The sequence below is a fragment of the Pteronotus mesoamericanus genome, unplaced genomic scaffold (assembly GCF_021234165.1).
Source record: "Pteronotus mesoamericanus isolate MK-2021 breed Mesoamerican mustached bat unplaced genomic scaffold, CSHL_Meso_final scaffold_21, whole genome shotgun sequence".
Lineage (NCBI taxonomy): Eukaryota > Metazoa > Chordata > Mammalia > Chiroptera > Mormoopidae > Pteronotus > Pteronotus mesoamericanus.
In genome coordinates this window covers 5,780,813-5,803,478 of record NW_026555310.1, presented here as the reverse complement: position 1 = coordinate 5,803,478, position 22,666 = coordinate 5,780,813, and the positions used below count along the sequence as shown (strand labels likewise).

The 22,666-nt window shown below is 37.1% G+C and overlaps 1 protein-coding gene and 1 pseudogene across 2 annotated transcripts in view; one reads left to right on the top strand and one right to left on the bottom strand.

The window, feature by feature from the left end:
• CCNT1 (cyclin T1) overlaps window positions 1-22,329 on the bottom strand; it is a 39,056-nt gene extending 16,727 nt beyond the window's left edge. For both annotated transcript variants that reach the window (XR_008530632.1, XM_054591172.1), the window contains exons 1-8: window positions 22,046-22,329; window positions 17,262-17,343; window positions 8,838-8,966; window positions 6,342-6,402; window positions 4,956-5,018; window positions 3,694-3,739; window positions 2,166-2,329; window positions 1,938-2,008 (exon numbers count right to left, since the gene is read on the bottom strand). Coding sequence is in view for 1 of the 2 variants with exons in the window: in XM_054591172.1 (XP_054447147.1) it covers window positions 1,938-2,008; window positions 2,166-2,329; window positions 3,694-3,739; window positions 4,956-5,018; window positions 6,342-6,402; window positions 8,838-8,966; window positions 17,262-17,343; window positions 22,046-22,206 (777 nt within the window). In the remaining variant the exon portion in view is untranslated. The remainder of the gene's footprint in view (window positions 1-1,937; window positions 2,009-2,165; window positions 2,330-3,693; window positions 3,740-4,955; window positions 5,019-6,341; window positions 6,403-8,837; window positions 8,967-17,261; window positions 17,344-22,045) is intronic.
• On the top strand, window positions 18,243-19,568 carry LOC129084883 (cytosolic 5'-nucleotidase 3A-like; annotated as a pseudogene).
• Window positions 22,330-22,666: the final 337 nt, after the last annotated feature.

Genomic DNA, 22,666 nt, shown 5'->3' with positions numbered 1-22,666 from the left:
GACAACTTTAAACTTTCCAACAGCCAAATCTTAGGGGTGCCAGAAGGAGAAGAGGAAGAGCGAGAAATTGAAAACTTATTTGAACAAATAATGAAGAACTTCCCCAATCTGGCCAAGGAAATAGACTTCCAGGAAGTCCAGGAAGCTCAGAGAGTCCCAAAGAAGTTGGACCCAAGGAAGTACACACCAGGGCACATCATAATTACATTACCCAAGATAAAAGATAAGGAGAGAATCTTAAAAGCAGCAAGAGAAAAGGAGACAGTTACCTACAAAGGAGTCCCCATAAGATTATTGGTTGATTTCTCAAAAGAAACTCTGCAGGCAAGAAGGGGCTGGCAAGAAGCATTCAAAGTCATGAAAGGCAAGGACCTACATCCAAGATTACACTATCTAGCAAAGCTATCATTTAAAATGGAAGGGCAGATGAACTGCTTCCCAGAGAAGGTAAAGGAGCTCATCATCACCAAGCCTTTATTATATGAAATGTTGAAGAGACTTATCTAAGAAAAAGAAGATCAAAACTATGAACAGTAAAGACAAGCTCACAACTTTCAACAACTGAACCTAAAAACAAAAATCAACTAAGCAAACAACTAGAACAGGAACAGAATCACAGAAATGGAGATAGCATGGAGGGTTAACAGTGGCGGGGGGCGGGGGGGAGAATGGAGGAAAGGGTACAGAGAATAAGAAGCATAAATGGTAGGTACAAAATAGAGAAGGGGGGGCCCTGGCTGGTGTGGCTGAGTGGACTGAGCGCCGGCCTGCGAACCAAAGGATCACCAGTTCAATTCCCAGTCAGGGCACACGCCTGCGTTGTGGGCCAGGTCCCGAGTAGGGAGCGTGCAAGACGCAACCACACATTGATGTTTCTCTCCCCCTTTCTCCCTCCCTTCCCCTCTGTCTAAAAATAAATATTTTTTAAAAAATAGACAAAGGGAAGTTAAAAATAGTATAGAAAATGGAGAAGCCAAAGAACTTATATGTACGACCCATGGACATAACTAAGGGCAGGAGGAATGCTAGTGGGAGGGGGTACAGGGCAGAGTGGAATAAAGGGGAGAAAAAATGGTACAACTCTAATAGCATAATTAACAAAGTATACTTTAAAAAATAAAATAAAATTTACTTAAGTGTTCTGTCACCAAAAAGGGTCACAGCAATCTATACCAATGCTACAATGCAATTTAAAAAATGGTGTGCATATCTAAATTCATTTCTGAACATCTATGCCTTATGATTGTTTGTGACTGCTTTTAGTCCAAAGCAAATTATACAAATTTTAGTAAGGTTTTATGTGAAATTGACCTATGTGCTCGAGTTTCCACTCAACCTCAGGCAATCTCATTTTCCACAACACATTCAGCTCAGAAGAAAATTATGCTTATCAGTCTGGATTTCTGAGAAATGCAGTAAATGTTTTTAAACAAAGTTTCTGACATGAGAAAAGAAATGGAATGGTCCCATTATTCAGAAAAGACCTTGTAAAATATTTGAAAGACAATTTTAGACCTCAATCTACATAAAAACAAAATTCTAAAATCCATTTCAAAAGTAGGTTATGTCAAAGACAAAAGTATGGCATCAGTTCTAACCTTGTAACTCTGTACCTTTCCTCCACCAGAACCCAACAGTCTAAGACTCAAAGAACCCACATTTTTTCCTTAACAGCCTCCACACAGAATGTAACTCAACCAACACTGCTGACCAAATGGCTGTATCACAAGAGTTGCAAAACACAAAACAAATTCGGCTATCACCTACAGCCACTGAGTCTGGGCCAGTATTCAAGACATGAAGCTGAAGTCATGATTACTACATAACTACAAAAGGGAAATTCCAAACCTAGGGTACATATCCAGTTCTGGTTTATTCAGTGGTACAGTCAAAAAAAGAAAACGGTTTGTTCACAAACTGAAAGCAACAATTCTTACCCTCCAATTCCGAATTCGTTTGAGCCTGTTGGGGGTTTTCTCCAGAATTTGTAGAAATTCATGTGTCAGTTCTACAAATGAAATAGAACATTTAAGAAAAACTCACAGAGAGGCTAAAGTAATGAAACAAGAATAACCTCAACTAACTATTTTCATCTGAATCAAATCACCTTTGGCCAGATAGTGACAGATCAAGTGCTTTTCAAGGACCCTTACTCTAAAACTTACCATCTAAAAGTTCCAAGGTCACAGTGGCGTCAACATACTCCCACCAGTGCTTCCCATCAGTTGAGACTGGGATCTCCCAGTTGGACCACTTGCAAGCCAGATGAATGCAGACACAGGCCACTACAGGAGGTGTGTACTGCAGGCTAAATGTGGTCAAATGCAGGCTAACATCAGAGGAAAGGAAACAAGAGAGTATCATGAGCTCTCAATTCTGAACCCAAAGTTAGAACTCTCCATTATTTAAAAAAAAAAAAAAGTAAAAAAATACACTGGCAAGCTAGAAGAGTAAGAAATATCCAGTGCTCTGATCCAGCACTAAACATTACTTTCCATTAACCCACCTGTCCATGTAAAATTTATAAATTTTATAACTACACATCATTCAATCCACATAACTGACCAATAAAAAACAAACAAAAAACAAAAATAAAAAACTAAAACAAACTGGGTACTCAGTTTTTTTAAAACAAGGATCAATTATTCTGAGACTAAGCTCAGAACTTGAGGAAAATGATTAAAATTTTTGATATGTATAATCCCTAAATCAAATACTTAAGGAAATACCCTAGAAATTATCTTGTCTCTTACCAATCATAAGTCTGGACTATCTGAAATAATAAATAGATAAATCACTCTCTCAAGTGTGAATATGCCTTACTGATGGTTTATTTTTAAAATTTCTCCTACCAGTCTATTAAAAGGAACTTCTTAGCCCTGACAGTCATTAGGAATATCTGTGGTTTCCAAGAACAACCAACAGATTGTAGATGAGAATGAGCAAGTCACTTGGTAATACAAGTTATGTATAAATTTTTTTTTTAAAAAGTGAAGAAAAAGTGTTACAACTCTTTATACATATACATGCTCATTTATCTGGGAGTATCAGAAGAACAAGGAGTCTTTTAAAATATCCTAAATAATGCCCTGGCTAGTGTGGCTCAATGGACTGAGTACCAGTCTGTGAACTGAAAGGCTGCTGGTTCAATTCCCAGTCAGGGCACATGCCTGGGTTGTGGGCCAGGTCCCCAGTTGGGAGCATGTGAGAAGCAACTGATCATTGCACATCAATGTCTCTCTCCCTCTCCTTATCCTCCCCTTCTCCCCCTCTAAAAATAAGTAACTGAAATATTTTAAAATATCCTAAATATTGCAGAATCCTCCAAATCAGGTTTTCAGTCACTGTCAATGAATTCCAAGTTTACCAACTTTCAGAACCATGCCCTTTGATATTTTAAAGCTAAGTAACATGCAGAATTAAATAGGTTATCAATTCATAGTAAATGATTATATCACCTTAACAAATTAAGAAGCACCATGGAAACTTAAGGCACAACATAAAGCTGCATAAAATTCGGCATTTTCCATAGAATTTTCTATAAGATACTGTATCAAAGATCCATCCCTGGGTCTTTGAGATCTAGTTTACTAAACGCCAGACACAGTTCCATATGCCTCTCGAAAAGTGACAATCCCAACCCAAGTAAAGTCCTATCCCAAAAATATAAAGGAAAAATATTAAAATATAAACCTGTTGGTTGCCATGAAGTAAGAAGTCTGTGCTAAGTCCTTGCTTGCTGGAAAAAAAAAAAAAAAGGATGAGGGGGAGGGAAAAATTACTAGTTCCATTTATTTTCAACAATAAATTAATAAGCATTTAATATTTGCAAGGTAAAAAATATAGTGATGAGGCCAGCATGGTCCCTGACCACCTGAAGTTTACATTCTACCAAAGAAAGATTAGCAATGTTTAATTATTAATAAATGGACTGATTATAGACCGAGCAACTCAAGCTTTATCCTGTATACCCAGCATCTGACACTTGTTTAAAATGCAATTCATGGGCATTCTCCTTAGAGTTTGATGCAGAATGTTTGGAGAAGGATGTAAGCCTTTTTAACAAGTAACCCAGACATTCTGATGCAAGGGTTCACTAAGAAACACTAAACTAGGGAACAAACTAATTTGGAGGCAAGATCAGAATCCAAAAAACCTTGATATGTTTGAAAAAAGTGATTTGTGGGGTTTTTTTTTAAGTTTTAAATTGAGCAACCTGTGACTTAATCCTGAAATAATCAAATAACAAAATATTTAATATATTACCAAAAGAAAGCTCCTTCTTCCAAAACAAAACAAATGACAGAGCAAATCTTAATCTCCCTTCGATTAAATATCAGTATATATCCATCTCTGTTTAAGCCTGTCCTTGCTCAATGTCAACCACTCAATGCTTTCAAAATATAAAGAACTCAGAAAACTTTTGGAATTTTCAGATAAAACACACATAATCAAAATTCAAAATAAGGCCAATTATCAGTTTGTTCTACAAAGGGCACTGAAATGCACGATGGTGTGTTGATATTCTCGATAACTACTATTTAAACTGAGTAAGAGAAACTAGGTTTCATGCAATTATCACTACTAAAGTTAAATTAAAATAAAAGGAAAGTTCTGCCAAAGGATTGTCAATCATGAAAACAAGTTCAAATATTATCTAAATGATCCTCTGGGTGGTCTTTAAGAATGACTAGAACAATCAACCCTAGAATGAAATTTAGATCACCCCCTCCCAAGATATCCTTAAAATTGCTGTTAATTACTTATAATTTAGTGACTTTTCAAAATCTGCCCCCAGCTTTGCCAAACATCCTCAAGAGGGTTGCTCTCTTTAAATGGAGATCACCTAAACACATTAATTAATTAGCAGATGTGTTATGTATTTATCCACAGCAATCGTAGCCTCTAAGTAGTAAAACAATTCAAGAGCACCATCGCAAGCTGGGATTTCTTACCTCGAACAAGTTGAGTGCACTTTACCACATGTGTATGTGGGTGATCAATTGTTAGTTCAAAGCCTAAAAAAAAGTAACTGGTTAAAAAGCAAAATACTTGAGACATTTTATGTATCTTTTATCTGAGTCATCATTAAAGGCCTCCCTCATTTTCCTATCCCAAAATTGTTATTCAGAGGCTGAGTCACACAAAGTATGCAGCATGCTCTTTTCTAAGAAACAGTATCTCCAAAGCTGCTTATAATATTTTGAGCTAGAAGGTACCACTAAGATAATAAAGCTAATGAATGGAGTCTCAAGATCCCTGAAAACTAGTAACTTCTAAACACAAAACACATTTTAAGGACAACGGAATATAATAATATACGGCTGGATGGAGCAGTTTTAATCAAGTGATGACTATCTTGCACAATTTAACCTTGAGAAAACACTTTAAAACCTATTCTTCTCTCACCTGAGTTTTGTTGCTTTTCATCAGCCTAAGTGTAATAGGTACTGATCATTTTATTCAACCCCAAATGGTCTTTACCAAAATTATTTTAGAAGGATCAGTGTTTCTATAAAATTTTTTTAGTTTCCTTTTGTATATGTAAATAAAATTTTCTACATAAGAAAACCCTAGGCCCTGGCCAGGTAGCTCAGTTGCTCAGAGCGTTGGTCCAATATGCCAAGGTTGTGGGTTCGATCCTTGGTCAGGGCACATACAAGAATCAACCAATGAATAAATAAGAGCATAAATTGGTGGAACAGCGAACTGGTGTTTCTCTCCCCACACCCTCTCTCAAATCAATCAATCAATCAGAAGTATTTTGGATCTTTATTTACAAGCTTGGTGATGTTTTTGTGACCAGAAATATGCTATATGAGCTTAACTCTTATTTAATCAATTAGCCTATGATAAAATTAGTTTTGTTATATATTGCTTCACTTAAAACCAGTTTCAAGAACCTATCAATGAAGTTAAGTGAGGACTTACATATAGTTTGAATTCTCCCACCTACACTCTGCTGTGCTAAACTGATTACCAATTTAAAAATAAATGCTATTATCTAAATATAATGACAGACTACAAAAATCCATGGAAGGAAAAGAGTTCTTTAAATAATTTCTGCCATTAGTTGTATTAAAATTAGAAACTGCCAAACCCTAAAAAGCAAATTATAAATCCCAGAGTGGAAAAAAAGACTGCTAACTGCTATTCCTAAGGTCAGCTGTGCCTTCATTTTTTTCTTTGGTATAGGCCAGGGTAAAACTGAGCTCTATAACCTCTAAATTTGCAAAACCCTTCCAAGAGATTTTCCTCCTGCTTCCTATTTTGCAAATTTTAAAAACTGTATCATACTCCATTGTATATTTCTTTAATGTTTTAAAGGGAAATACACTTACCTAAAGTCTGCAGAATTATGCTTTCTAGTATCACCAGATCTTGAACTTGTTGCAGGTAAGCCTGCAGGTGAGAAGACAGAGGAGGTACAATATATAAAGTACAAGCAATTCTAGCAACCCTTTCCAGAGAAACAAAAGCCACAAAAGGCAGGAGTGGAATTATAAGGTAGAATAGAAACTGAAATTAATCTTTATCCCTATTTAGTACAGATTCTCCTTGTAAGAGGAAAAAAATGTGGTATACTGAGAGAAAACACTTTACTCATGAATAGCTACAGAAAAAGCACCTGAGATGTCGTTCATTTTCAGAATGACATTTTAGGTTTTAAACTTCATTTGATATAGATACAAGAAAATTAAAAAATACATCTTCTTAAACATCATGAAAAAACATTTGCGGAGCCCTCCTACAGGTAATGTAGACAGTCTCAAACATTTGACTCCCATTAAAACTTCCCCTTCAGGATAATGCTAGATTTCTTAAAAATTTATAGGAGAGTTCAAAGAAAAGGGAACAATAATACTGTAAACTACCTCATTAATAATGTTTTAATATTGATTATATGCTGAATAATATTTGTGATTAAATAAAACATATTATAGAAATTAATTTCACTTTTTAAAAGATTATCAATAAAGTTAAAATTTTTTAATTATGCCTGACTGGTGTGGGCCAGTGGGTTACGCACCGTCCCATGAACTTAAAGGTTGCTGGTTAGATTCTCTGACAGGGCACATGCCTGGGTTGCAGGCCAGGTCCCCCAATGGGGGCATGCAAAGGGCAACCAATCAATGTTTCCCTCAAATATCAATGTTTCCCTCTGTCTCCATCCCTTCCCCATTCTCTAAATATAAATAAAATCTTTAAAAAAAAATTTTTTTTTAGCAGCTCTGGCTGATATGGCTCAGTGGATTGAGCGCCGCCCTGCAAACCAGAGGGTTGCTGGTTCAAATCCCAGTGTAGGGCACATGCCTGGGTTGTGGGCCAGGTCCCCAGTGGGGGGTGCGTGAGATGCAGCCACACACTGATGTTTCTCTCCCTTTCCTTCTCTCTAAAAATAAATAAATAAAACCTTAAAAAAAAGAATATGAAGGAACTTAAAAAAAAATTTTTTTTTTTTAAATTACACATGACTCCCCTTATATTTCCATTGGACAGCACTGGCCTAGAACTCTAGGAGAATGAGACTTAGGTCAGGAGTTAGGAAGAGACTTTGTTAGTTACCACGCCACTTAACTTTTATGATCTTTAGTAAGTCCAATAAAGATTTCAACTATGCTTGTTCTTTGTTCCATATTGTAAAGACAATATCTTCCCCTAGTCACCTCATAAGGAATTGAGACTCAGGTGAGAAATTATGTAAATATTCTTCAGAGAAGGAAAAAAAGCAGGAAACTTGTTTCTTTTGTTAAAATAAAATTGTTTTATTTGGCCAATTCTACAGACCAATGACATTCAGTAATCAGTCTCAAACCTAAATAAAAGCCCAGAGCAGTGATTCTTTTCAAAAAGAGCTACTGGTGCAGCCCATAAAGTGAAGGAAGTCAAGACAATGCCATACAAAACACTTAATTCACATAATTATCAATGCGTGCGCACACACACAAATAACCTCCCGACAAAAAACCCATCTTCTCTCATTTGATCAGTAGAACACACAATTCTGTTTATCTCTTTGACAACGGATGATGACTCATGCATCCACTATAAGAGACTTAATCTATTAATTTTTCTCCAAGCACTTACAAATGTCAGACGTCTTGATTTCTGACAACTCACCACTCCCCAATCACTGACTTAATAAAGCTAGGAAAGCTTTTCCCTTCTTTAAGAAAGTTAAGATGGAAGGAAAAAAAATAGCTATATGTATATGCATAGGATAAAGGTCTGGAAGAATATAGTATACTAGAACCGTAATCAGCAGTATCCTCCTAGAAAGAGGAAGGGAAATGCTTTAACTTTTACTTTAAATGATTCTTAAGTGTTTGGATTCTTTTATAGTGAGTACATATAACTTGTAATTTCTTAAAAAGTTCTCTTAGAGGCAGAAAATGGTTAAATACATGTAAAATATAAAACATATATCTTACATAAAATAGATGAAATAGTATCTCCATATTTAAAGCAAGAGGAAAATTAATATAATGGGAAAATATTTGGGATATAGTAAGTGAAAATATACAAAATATATACATGTGTAGCTATTCATACAAAAAAAGCTGGAAATAATAATGCTTCACTTATACTGTATCTACAGTCCAAATTATATCTAGGTCATATTTTTCTTTGTTTTTCTGCATTTCCCTATTTTACTACAATGAACACAATTAATTTCTGCCACAAAATTTTTATGATGTTTTTGTTAAGGAAAAAAAGCTAACACTAAAAAGGTTTCTTTAACAGCTCCCATTTAGACTTCAATAAATCAAATTTGCAAAACTAAGTTACAATCAAAATAAATTAAGAAAAACAGATATGGGTATTTAATCCCCTACCTCACTCCTAGTATCGGGAAGTGATTCCTGCGGATGGAGACAAGCATGTGCTACCTTGATGACATGCTCCAATTTTTTGGGCTGCTCCTCTACTTTGGCTGCTAGAAATAAGGCCGCTGGAGCCACAGACTGTATGGAGAGAAAATCACATTTATTATTTGTTTATTTCTAGCTCAAGCTAGATATAAAAAAGAACTAACTCTCAAACCAGTTTCCTTCTTACTTTCATCACCTAGTTTATGCTTTTTCCTGTACTTAACATGTCCTTCCTGCCCCCCACCCCAATCAATTAACTATATCCACTTTCTTCAACAAACTCTCATTAAAAGCTACCTATTTAAGCCCTGGCCAGTTGGCTCAGTTGGTTGGAGCATCATCCCATGCACCAAAAGACTGCAGGTTCAATTCCCAGTCAGGACACATACCTAGGTTTTGGGTCTGATTCCTGGTCAGGGCACATATGGGAAACAACTGATTGATGTTTCCATTCTCTCTCTGCCCCCTTCCTCTCTCTCTAAAATCAATAAACATATCCTTGGATGAGGATTAAAAAAAAAGGCTACCTACTGAAGAAGCCACTAGATATAAATAGACAGCTTTCCATAAATGAAATTATTAAGTTTGTATCAAAACTTTACATACTTTTTTTTTTAAAGATTTTATTTATTTTTAGAGAGAGGGGAAGGGAGGGAGAAGGGAAGAAAAACATTGTTGTAGGAAAGAAACATCAATCAGTTGCTCTTGCATGCTCACCAGGAACCAAATCTGTAACCCAGACACGTGCCCTGACCAGGAATCCAACCGGTGACCTTTTGCATGGCGGAATGATGCCCAACCAAATGAGCCACACCAGTCAGGGCTACAAACTTTTTTAAAAGAGTAAACTGAAATGTCCAAAAAAGGCAAATCCACACAGACAAGTAGATTAATGGTTGCTAGGGACTAGGAGGAGAGGGGAATGAGAGTGACTGCCTAAGTGTGAGGAGTTTCTTTTTCTGGGGTGACATAAATGTTCTGGAATTAGATCATGGTGGTGGCAGCACAACTCTGTGAATACACTAAAAACCAGTGAAATCTTTAAAAAAGGAATTCAAAGTATAGTAGTATATTCAAGAGGTTCTACGTGGAAGGTACTTACAGGGGAAAAAAATGCAAGCCAATACACAAGTAGATACCAAACTCAAATACTAAAAAATGTAAAAAAGTAGAGCAGTAAAACATACAAGGTCTGTCCAGAAAAAGTTCAACCACTGTTAACATAATGAGAAGGGTTTGCGCAACATCAATGTAACCTGGCATCCAAGGAGAGTGGAACTGGAAAGCGCACACGTGAATAATAACAACTTCACTATACTGGTCAGTGGGGGTGGTAGATGCCATAGAGTGAGCATGTGTACTATGTGGCCGTCGCATTCAAATTAAGTGAGCAAGCAGAGCATCAAATTTTACATCAAGCTTTGCATTCATTAGCAAAACGAATCTGCATCAAATTTCACTTTAAGCATGAACATCCTTCCTCATAAACTATTCAGATGGGCCCCAGATATGGGCAACTAGTGACTGGCAGCTTCATCATGACAATGCACCCGCTCATGCATCACCTCTCATGCAGAGTTTTTTGGCAAAACATCAAATCACCCAAGTGACTGAGCCCCACTACAATCCAGTTTTGGCACCCTGGGACTTAGGCTTTTCCCAAAACTAAAATCATCTTTGAAAGGGAAAAGATTTCAGGCCATCCATGAGATTCAAGAAAATACAACAAGGCTGCTGATGGCGATTGGGAAAAAAGTGTGAGGTCCCAAGGTGCCTACTTTGAAGAGGATGAGGGGTCATTGTCCTACGTATAATGTTTCTTGTATCTTGTATCTTATTCAGTAAATGCCTGTTTTTTTCCATAGTACATGGCTGGATATTTTCTGGACAGGCCTTGTATATGTAGCCTAGTGATCTGGGGAAACTCAGGAAGTAGAACTTCTCTTGAATCTTAATATTTCAATGAATCACAGATGGCAACAACAAGAGCTGGAATGCACCAGGAATAAAAGAAATTTTATAAAACTGAAGTACCTATTTTACTTTAATGAACAGAACTGACATGCATTCTAATATGGAAGTCTCCAATTACACTCTGGGGATACATTCCAAGGCCCCCAAAGGATGCCTGAAACTTCAAATAGTACCAAACCGTACACAGACAGTGTTTTTTCCCTATACATACGTACCTATAATAAAGTTTAATTTATAAATTAGGCACAGTAAGAGATGAACAACAATAACGTAACAAAATAATATACCATAATGAAAGTTACATAAATGTGGCCTGCCCCCTACCTCCTCCCAATTAAGATGGCTACCAAGGAGAACTGCAAAAGATTTCATCACATTACTCAGAAGAACAGTAATCAATTTAAAACTTGTAAATTGTTTATTTCAGTAATTTTCCATTTAATATTTTCAACCATGGCTAACCACATGTGGCTGACCATAAGCAACTGAAACAGCTGAAAGCAAAAGCACAAAGAGGGACTACAGTTGCATCTTTGCTGTTCTCTATTACACTTTGATAGAACCAATTTTTCTTCACAATTCAATTCATAGTCACAATTCTCTTCCTTCTTATCTTCTGCTGTTGTATATGGAGCTTGCTACATATACATTCCTAGAGTTTAGGATTAAGGAAAGAACCAGAGGAAAATGGGCATGAACAAATGTATGGGGAATCAGGGCATGAAGCACATTTTCAGCACTAAACTGAGTTGGTTAAGTGATACAGATGTGGGACACAAAAGATTTCTAACAAGAGTGACACTAAAGATTTTAGAAAAATACTCAGAGGTCAAGAAATATTTAGAAAGATTTATCTGGTGATAAGTGGGACTGAAAGAAGGGATAGGATACACTTAATTTTTAACAAAGGAAACAATAATAACCCAGGCATTGGAAATAAAATTTAGAGTAGGTACTAGCAGCAGAAATAAAAAAAAAAGTTTCCAAATATCACTTGGAAAACTAACAGGGCTTCATTAAACATGTGTATGTATTTTCCTGCAGAGAAAAAATTCTAATGGGATATTCTCCAAAATGGTAACAGGATTATCTCTGAACAGGGAGATTATAGGGAAATCATGGTTTTCTCCTTTATTCTGTCTTCATTTAATTTTATGATGACTATACATTTATAGGGAGAGAAAAATCAGTAACAGTATAACAATTAAAAGGACTTTAAAACTGATTGAACAGAGAGGAAAAGGAAAAGGACAACTCAAAGACAACATTAAGATTTTAAGCCTCCAAATCTGCCTTCAAAGGGGTAAAATATATTTGGAAGGAACTAAAATATGACATACAAAAAATGGCTAAGGCGGCAAAATAGTATCTCAGTCAGTGAAAGCCTGAAAAAGATAAATTTTAATCTAATTTTTGTGCAAATGAGGCACACAAATACTCACTTCTCCTCATGCAATCACCTACCAAGCTGGCTTATCAAAGCCATTTTCCCATCAAAGGCAGTTTATCAGAGAAATTCTTAAACCAGGTATGAGAATAAGATTTTTCTCCATTTTAAAAGAATAATAATGCCAGCTAGTATTTGTTTGCTATGGGCAGGTACTTCGTAAAATAACTCATATAAATCCTATTAACTACTTACCCTATGCAGTAAGCACTATTATTGACTCCAAAGAGATGAGAAAACTGAGGCCTATGGTAACTTGCCCAAAGCCATATAGCTAGTAAGCGGTGCACCAAGGATTCAAATCTAGACATTGTCTGACTCTAGAGCCCATTCTCTCAACCACTAAGTTTGACTTCTTAAGAGTCAACTAGTAAGAGTAAAATACACCCAAATTTGATAGCTATGAAAATACCTGTATTTTAAAACATGTAAGATACAGCATAAACATACGAAGTTGCTCACCACTACTTTTATATTCCCCCACTTGACAACATTTAAAAGCATACATAGAGAAAATCAATTAATGAGGTCGAATTTCTTCTCAAAAACAAGAGTAAATGTTAGGCCAGAATTTAAGTGGAGGAAAAAAACAGTAATTTAATCATACTCACTAAAGAAATAAAATGTACTTCAATCAAAAGGCAAGTTCTCTGCCTTCACTGGAAATACACTGTATCTTGATCTGAGTGGTGGTTTCATATATAAAATAATGCAAAAAGTAATTTAGTTGGACACTGTATCTTTGGGCTTTCCTGTATGTTATACCCTAATAAAAATTTTATTGAAAAAAAAGGAGGCAAGACACTCAAGGCTCCAAAACACTATCAATGAAGAGAACCAACAAAATGAGAAAAGTATTCATAATGTGACATAGAGATCTGATATATAAAGTAGTCATGTAAATAAGAAAATTAGAGTAATAAAACGGGGGCAAAATTAATTGACAACCAATTTTTAAGTTAATTTTTCAATTTCATGAGAGCAATAACCAACAGGCATAAGCGGTTCAACTTCACTAATTACAAAATATAAATTAAAAAAATAAGATTCCCTGTATCTTGCTCACCACTGTATCCCTACTGCTTGTTGACAAGTAGTTAGAACTTAGCATTTCCTGAAGAAACAAGTATTTGTTGTTAGTTAGAATGTAGAGGAAAGGACCCCCTCCCACAGTGCTGGAGACAATGTATATTGATGTAATCTTTCAGTAGGGCAAACTGACATAGCAGAAAGTTTTTAAATGCATGCCCTTTGACACAGCAATTTCACTTATAGGAATATGTATTAAAGTAAACAACAGCCCTGGCTGGTGTTGCTCAGTGGATTGAGCACTGGTCTGTGAACTGAAGGGTCACTGGTTCAATTCCTGGTCAGAGCACGTTTCTGGGTTGTGAGCCCAGTCCCCAACTGGAGGCATGCAAGAGGCAACCGATAAATGTTTCTCTCACATGTGGATGTTTCTCTCCCTCTCTCCCTCCTTTCCCTTCACTCTAATAATAAATAATAAAATAATACAAATAATAAAATTTAAAAAAATAAAAATAAGCTAGAAACAATCCAAATATCCACCACATTAGGGAGCTGGTGAAACAAATTATAGCAAAAATAAAGAAACACTATTATGGTCACATAAAGTCATGAAAAAACAATATGAAAAGATGTCCTATATATACTATTAAGTGATAAGGGCAAGTTGGTAAGAGTAATATAGTAAGATGTGATTTTTAAAAAATACATAAATGCCAACATATGTAGAGAAACATGGTCTGGGACACCATACACCACAACATTTATCAATGGCTACCTCTGTAGGGTGGGATTACATATCTACATTATACATTTCTGTGTTGTTTTAATTTTTACCATGACCATTTATTATTACCTTTGTAATAAAATAACATGAAAAATGCATAGGACCTTGGTAGGACATATAACATACCAATGCCACAACAATGTATTAAGTCCTCTCAAATTCAAATTTGGATTCATCATAGCTAAACTCTTAGAATTAACCTACTAAAGGGGTGATATTCTCAATCTGTTAATTCCAGAATGTGCCTAAAATCAGTTCTCTAGAGGATCAACAACCCATACTAAAAGTCACTGGATTTGAGAAAGATCACAGCATCACAAAGAATCTCTCCATATTGAATAATTACCATTCATTCATTCAACAAGTTTACTCTATTTTCTTTGGAGGATACACAGAAAAGTGAGCCTCTGTCCTTGCTAAACTTAATACATAGGAAATAAGGAAAAATAATTTAAAAGGTAAAAGTAGGTAAAGTGTGTGTGTGCATGTGTGTAGTCCGTCCAGAAAGTATCCAGCCACATAACATGACAAACAGCAGCATTTATTAAAGATACAAGAAACATTGTACATAGGACAATGACGCCTCACACCCCTTCAAAGTAGGTACCTTGAGACCTCACACAGTTCTCCCAATCTCTATCGGCTGCCCTATCATATTTTCCTGAATCTCATCAATGATCTGAAATCTCTTCCCTTTCAAAGGTGATAAAGTTTTGGGAAAAGTCACAAATCGCAAGGTACCAAATCTGGGTTGTAGTGGGGCTGAGTCATCTAGGTGATTTGATGTTTTGCCAGAAAATTCTGCACAAGACACGATGCATGAGCAGGTGCACTGTCTATGATGACCCCATAGCCATGGACTTCTGATTATACAAATAGTTTCCGCAGAGGAATGTTCAAGCTTAATGCAAAATCTGATGCAGATTCATAGCTCTATTTGCTATGAATCTAGTAATTTTGAATGCAACAGCCACACAGTACACATGCTCACTCTACAGCATCTACTGCCCCCACTGACTAGTACAGTGAAGTCATAATTATTCATGCATGTGCATTCCTGGACACTCTCCTTGGCTGCCAGGTTACATCAATGTCACTGTTCTCGTCACATTAACAATGGCTGGACTTTTCCCAGTATGTACGTATGTATGCATTTATTTAGTGAACAAACTGATTTGAGATGTGTTTCATCCTGGATTTCAAATCTTCCCCATAACAGCACTGAATAAAGTTTCCTCTTCACCGCACCTCAAATTGGGGATTCCTGTTGGCACTGAACTGGCATCAACCACCATTGGTTGACACAATGAAAGCCAGAAAAAAGGGTGACATATTGAATGGTTTTACTTATATGAAATGTCCAGAACTGGGAAATCTATAGAGATGGAAAGTAGATTAATGGTAGCCTAGGGCTGGTGAGATAGGGGAATGGTGAGACATAAGGGGCACAGGGTTTCCTTGTGAGGTGGTGAAATACTCTAGAATTCATTGCAGTGATGACTGCATTCATCTGCAAAAACCACTGAATTACATACTGTAAATGGGTGGATTGTATGGTATAAGAATTATCTCTCAATAAATGTTACAAGAAAAAAAATCTTTACCATAATAAAAGGAAAGTAAAAAAACTTTCGGAACTGGCAAAACAGCTATGGACTTACTCTTCAAATTTCATTTTTTATCCACTATCTTCTATTCTACAGCTACCAGACACTCTCATAAAATGCTTCTCTCTCCCTATCCAGGGTATGCTCCTTGCCATCAGAGATAGAGCATGGCTGGAGGAAGGGAATCTAGGGAGAGGAAAAGACAAGCTGACTGGATAATCAACAAAAATTGGGAATAATCAATCCACAAATCCAAAGGGTTTCCTGAGCAATTACTCCCAATACTGGGTCCACTAATGTCTTATATTACAAAAATATGTAGCTTCACAGATCCTCTCCCTATGGCATTAAAAAAAAGAGCTCAAAAATTTATCATCATTAAGTCCAAAAAATTTTTTCTCAAAACAATCTTTAAAAAAAAAGTTTTTAACACACAACTCCATATGAAGTGTTCATCAGTTTTAGCCCTATTACCTATGAGTTTATTCTTACCTAAAACTGGCATATTATTATGAACTCACTTCCAAGTCCTTTACAATAATGTTAAATAGGACCATTTTGGGTAGCAAAACTGAAAACAGCACCATTTACAATTCTGTCCAGAAAAAAAAATTGCTTTATTACTTTATTATTTATTCTTTTTCCTGTCTTAAAAGTTATTTCCAGCCCCGGCTGGTGTGGCTCAGTGGATTGAGTGACGGCCTGAAAACCAAAGGTTCAAGGGGTTCAATTCCCAGTCAGGGCACATGCTTGGGTTGTGGGCCAGGTCCCCAGTAGGGGACGTGCAAGAGGCAACAACACACTGATGTTTCCCTCCTTTCTCCCTCTCTAAAAATAAATAAATAAAATCTTAAAAAAAAAAAAAAAGTCATCTCCAGCCCTTACTAGTGTGACTCGGTTGGTTAGGCATCATCCTGCAAAGCAAAAGGTCGTGAGTTCAATTCCCTGTCGGGGACATGCCCAAGTTGTGATTTCAGTTCCCAGCTGATACGCATATGAGACACAACCAATCTATGTTTCTCTTCCTCTCTTTCTCCCTCCCTTCCCCTCTCTCTAAATATAATCTTTAAAAAAAAAAAAGTCATCCTCAGCCTTATTATTCACCTCTACCTTCCCCCTCCAATCTGTCACTGATTAGAATTTTATCAAAGGCTCTTAAATCTAAAAAACTTATATTCATTAGTTTTCCTGTGACCATATTACTTACCACTTCAAAAACTGCATTTAAAATTAATCACAGTTTCCTCTACATTGCTACTCTCCCAACCCAAATGTTAAGTTTAAGTGTTCAATAATCTATTTCTTTATCAAAGACTCCACCTATTCTAAGAATACACTCAATTTATGAAACAACTAGACACTTCATAGGAAAATTGGAAGGCTGGATTGAGAATAGCAGTGTGGAACCTTATCTAGAACATAATAAGTAACCAATCTTAAATTCTAAACTTTAAATCACAGTTCAACAGCAAAGATCAACAACAAAAGAAATATGAAGTTGGAATCAATAACAAAAGGATTACATCATATAAAAAATTTATACTTACATTTCGATGGAACTGTGTAAAGGACTGAATCATGTAGAATCGATGCATGTATACTATTGCAGTGTTGATAGTCAATTGTGAGCTAAAATGTTCAAGTTAAGGCCCCAAAACAGGCAGGCAGTACAATTCCCAAAAATACCACCTCTATACGCTCCCATAATGACCATGCAAGCTGAGCATAGTAGATGCTCCCAAATGAAAGTCATACTTACCTCTCCACCAAATTATTTACTGCCAGTTGACACTGAGCATACCTTAAACATAACAGATATTCAATATAAATGTGATAAACAAGTTTATCAGCACATGTGAATCAAGACGGAATACAAACAAAACTATATAAGGCCTAAATTTGTCACTTGCCTACTGAAAATCCTCCAACAGTGATTCATTAGCTCAGGATCTCGTCACATGATTGACAATGCCCTCCCTGACCTAGAGCCAGAGATTTGTTTCCATTATCACCTCACCTTCTAATCTCCGGTAATTAACTTTTCAGTTCCACTTCTCTCTGGCAACCAAGCCTTCTCATATGATGATCCCTGGGACCAGAAACACTGTGGAATGATTTGATATTCATTAAGAAAAACTTTTAAATGCTTTATTTCTAAAGACCTCAGAAGACAACAATGGGTATACAGAGATGAGACAGTTCCGTAATGGCAACAACCTTAATAACAACAAGAAAAGAAAGAGCTAGGATGCACTAGAATTTCAAAAAAAAGGTTTAACTCTACACTGACTGGGTACTTAGGAAACAAACTGGATACTGGCAATAAAGAGAACGCCTTCTGAGGTAAGTACTTAAAACACAAATGTTATACAGTCAGCAACACATTTAAATGGAAGCTGTACCCATGGATAATTTTTCACTTCCATAATGAAAAGAACTTCAAAGCTACTTTAGCCTTCTCTGCTATAAAATGAGTGTATTTTCTGAAAAATATGAATTGAATGCTTAAATTCTTTTCAGCCCCATCCATGGACCAGACAGCCGTGGCAAGAGTGGGTCATGGTGGCTAGTGCCAGTGTAGGTACCCTGGTGGCTGGAGCGGTACTGACCCAGTATATATCCACCTTGAAGGAAAGAAAGAGGGCAGAAGACCAAGATCACTGAGATGCCTATAGCCAAGCCCTGCATCTCTAGATATTGTTTACCACAGATGCTGTTGTTCTAGGACAAATTCAAGGGAAGAACTCAAGAGTACCTTACAGAAGACTGGATAACCAAGAAATGACTAAGATTCTGCTATACATGTGAAAAGAATGCCAGAATTCCGTAAGAGTTCAGCTCACATGAAGATCCCTACAAGAGTAGAAATTATCTCTGATCTTATCAAAGGAGGAGCTGTCAAACATCAGATGACAGACTTTGACACTGAGTAGACTTTCCTACAAAGGAAAAGATAACCACATGCCATAATGTCATTGACAACTATAAGCTGGTTTCGGATGAAATGTAAAAAAAAAGGTTACTTCAGCTGAAGGAAAAATATTATGCTATTTAAATTGATCCCATTCTTATCATATGAGTAGTACCCTTATATGATAGAATGGTAAATTACATGGTTTGTTTGAACAGGTTTCACCGAAACCTAAAGAAATTGTGACAGAATCTGACATTATGCTCTAAGAATATGAGAATTTCTCTGATAAGCTCCAACAGAGCATCCCTGTGTTCGTATTATCGTTGGTATCAGTGATGTACTAGATTATTCATTAAGCTGGTGTTTATTATCCAGCCCTGGCTGGTGTGGCTCAGTGAGGTGAGTGCAGGCATGTGAACCAAAGGGTCACTGGTTCGATTCCCAGTCAGGACACATGCCTGGGTTGTAGGCCAGGTCCCCAGTAGGGGACACGTGAGAGGCAACCACACACTGATGTTTCTCTCTCTTTCTCCTTCCTTTCTCCTCTCCTTAAAAATAAATAAAAATTAAATCTTAAAAAAAAAAAAAAAATCTGGTGTTTATTATCCAAGTGTGAGAATAGTGTCCAACTTCACAGATTTTGATGACAATGGGGTATTCAAAGGACTTAAAAAACTAATTCATGTATTTAACAAACATGATGATGCCTGGAAGAGCAGAACATTTCAATCAACTGAAAGACAACAGCATAATTCTCCTTGGGAAACTCCCAAGGAGACTTTAGGCAGACAGGGTAGCCAATGTTGAACACATTTTGAAAATTGAGTAAATGACAAGAATGGATGAGCTTTTAGAAAAGTACATCGACTCTTATGATATTGTTCCCGTAGAAGACAAATCATGGAGGGTAGCCAACTCTAACTTATAGAAGATTCTGTGAACAAGCAATCTTGGAGAAGGCCTCTCTCCTATAGGTGAAACTGACATAAGAACTGCTAGTTTGTTCACCTTGCTGAAAGACTTCTATTTATATTCTTGCTCTGCCAGTTTTTCTTTATATTACTATAGTATTGGATTGGCCAAAAAGTCCATATGGTTCTTTTCCATAAAATAAAAGACACATTTTCCATTTTCACCAGTAACTTTATTGATTTGGCTATTTTGAGTATGTTGGCTATCTCCCACATGGTATAACGTTGATTATTCTCAATTAATGTCACAATTTGATCACTATCAATTTCAACTGGTCTACTGAACCCTAGAGCATTGTGCAGCGAGAAATCTCCAGGATGAAACTTCATAAACCACTTTTGACACTTTCAATCAGTCACAGCACCTTCTCTATACACTGCACAAATCTTTTTTTTTTTTTTTGCATTTCAGTTGCGTTTTTACCTTTCTTGAAATGATAAAGTATAATAGGCCAAAAATGTTGCTTATCTTCTTCCATCTTCAATATTAAAATGGCTACACAAAAATTCACCCATTTGGTAAGTTTTTTTAAAATGCAAACTGATACGGCAGCTGTCACAACACAATCTAACAAAACTGTTTTGAATGAAGTTAAAGACAACTAAGTCCTACTAGAGCCATCTTAAGGAAAAAACCAAATGAACTATTTGGCCAACCCATTTATTTTCAGACATGTTCAATCCATCAACTGGAAGCTTTTTCTCCACTTCTCTCAACAAGACTCCTTACCATATTTTTTAACATTAAAATACATAAATCTTCCTTTTTGCCTGATATCTTAGCAAACCTGCAATGGTAGCAGCTGCTCTTCAAGTTTTGCTATGCCGTGCAAGGACAAGAAAGATGCTGCAAAGTTGGTACAGAAATACAAAGACCCAGTAAACAAATCTGGGGGCAAAGCAAAAAGTGGTCCAAAGGCAAAGCTCGAGACAAGCTCAACAACCTAGCAGTGTCTGACAAAACAACATATGACAAACTGTAAGGAAGTTCCCAACTATAAGCTTTTAACTTCAGCTGTTGCCTCTGAGAGACAGAAGATCCAAGGTTCCTTGGCCAAGGCAGCCCTTCAGGAGCTCCTCAGTTAAGGACTTAATTAGTTTCAAAACACAGAACTCAAGTAACTTACACCAGAAACACCAAAGTTGGAGATGTCCCAGCTGCCCGTGAAAATATATGAACAGGACCCACCAGCTGTATATTTTGAAAAATAAAATTTTATTAAGTTAAAAAAATCTTAAGGTTAAAATTTGAAAAATAACTCCCTTCATTTTCAGAGTGCATTTTGTTAATTAACGTTATGATGTTTCTGAAGAGACTTTTACACTGAAAGTTTGTGTAAGTTTACAAAGAAGTTTTATGAAACGGTGAAATAATGTGTATGGTTTTAAATACTGCCATTTGCATAATTTGTACAAATTATGCTGATGGCATCACCACCCACTGAAACTGTTATGTTGGCTAATCTGTTTTGGGAAATTGATACTTACTAGAAAATACTGGCACTTGGTGTTTGAAAAACTGTTGATATGTACTTGTTGAAGTAGTGACAATAAACATTAAAGCGAAAAAATGCTTAGGGGGGAAAAAAATCACTAAATTACCTGGTCTCTGAAATAAAAGACAAATACACATTAACACTGAGTATCTTTAAAATCCAATGTTACTCTTTTTTTAAACTGTGGAGAATTTTTATAAAAATCTACACCTAAAAGAGGATATGTAGGAAAGCAAGGTGTTAACAGACTGAGAAAAATGCTTCCAAAAATGCAACATTTTTCCTAAGTTTTTTTAAGCCGTTAGATCTGCACGTCTACAACCCTACAGATCTTAACTGACATTCCCCTTCCCTCTGAGATTCTTGAAATTCTAACAGTAGCTACTATTTGAACTTGAGTGTCACGCATTGTGTTGGCCATAGTAATTTGGGCTGAGGTGGCTCACCTCATCTTACAGACGAGAAAACCAAGAATGACAGGTTTCTTAAACAGCTAGTAAGTGGGAAAAACGGACTTTGAACCAAAGCTGGGCATATATATTCTAGGCCACTCTTTGTAAGACCTTCAGGTAATTCAAGAGGCAATCATCAACGGTAAAACCTCCACCAAACCTTCTAGGACATAGTAGAAAAGCAGAATCTTAAAGTCACCACAACAGATCAGAATACACCGAAATAGGCATAAGAAGGGCGGGTTATAACACAAAGCCGGGAAGCACACGAATTCCCGACAAGGTTGGTGGCACTGGTGAGCGAGCGGGAAATTAACTCCGCCTCGCCACCCTCGCTCGAACACTTAACTTCAGCTTGCCCCATCATAGTCTCTCCCAGCTAAATATCCAGCCCCTGCCCACCCTCTTCCCCCTTCTGTCCCTGACACAGCCTGCGGCCTGGACGCGAAAGCAAGAGAGGACTGACTCCAAGGCCGAAGGCCTAGGCCGCAAGGATACACGTTAAGACGTTGCCCCATGTCCTGGAGCAGATTGGCCGCCTGCTGACGATAAGAAAGTTCTTTATCTGGGTCCAGGCCAAAACGACGGGATGGGCTATTTTCCAGCTGTTCTCGAGTAAAATACCACCGTTTGTTGTTGTTCTTCCTCTCTTCCTCCATAGTGCTTCAACCAGAAGGCAGCGGCGAAGGCTGCAAGCGCTTCCTAGCGTCACTTAAGCGGCGACACACATCCGCTGCGCGGGGGAAACCGCGCCGTGACGAACTTCCGCTAAGAGTGGACGGCTAGGTTGTGACACGCTTCCGCCAAGGAGTATAGTTGAAAGCTACTTCCGGAATGGACCTCGCGAAAGCCTGTAGCCGAGTAAACAGCCAGTAGGCAAGCAGGAAAGACCTTGGGTCGGGGACGCAAGCGCCAGTCCTGTAACTCCTCGGAGGTGGAGCGAGGTTATAAATTTTCATTCAAAAGCACGTCTCCTCTCGCGAGAACGGGGTTGAGCGTTCGCGCCCTGCGCCAGAGGGTGAGGCAACATTTGTGGCGGGATGAAGCGACCGCCCACGCGCCGCTCTGCGGCTCCTCGGAGAATTGGTTTGGGGCTGAGGTGGCATTATAAAATGGGGC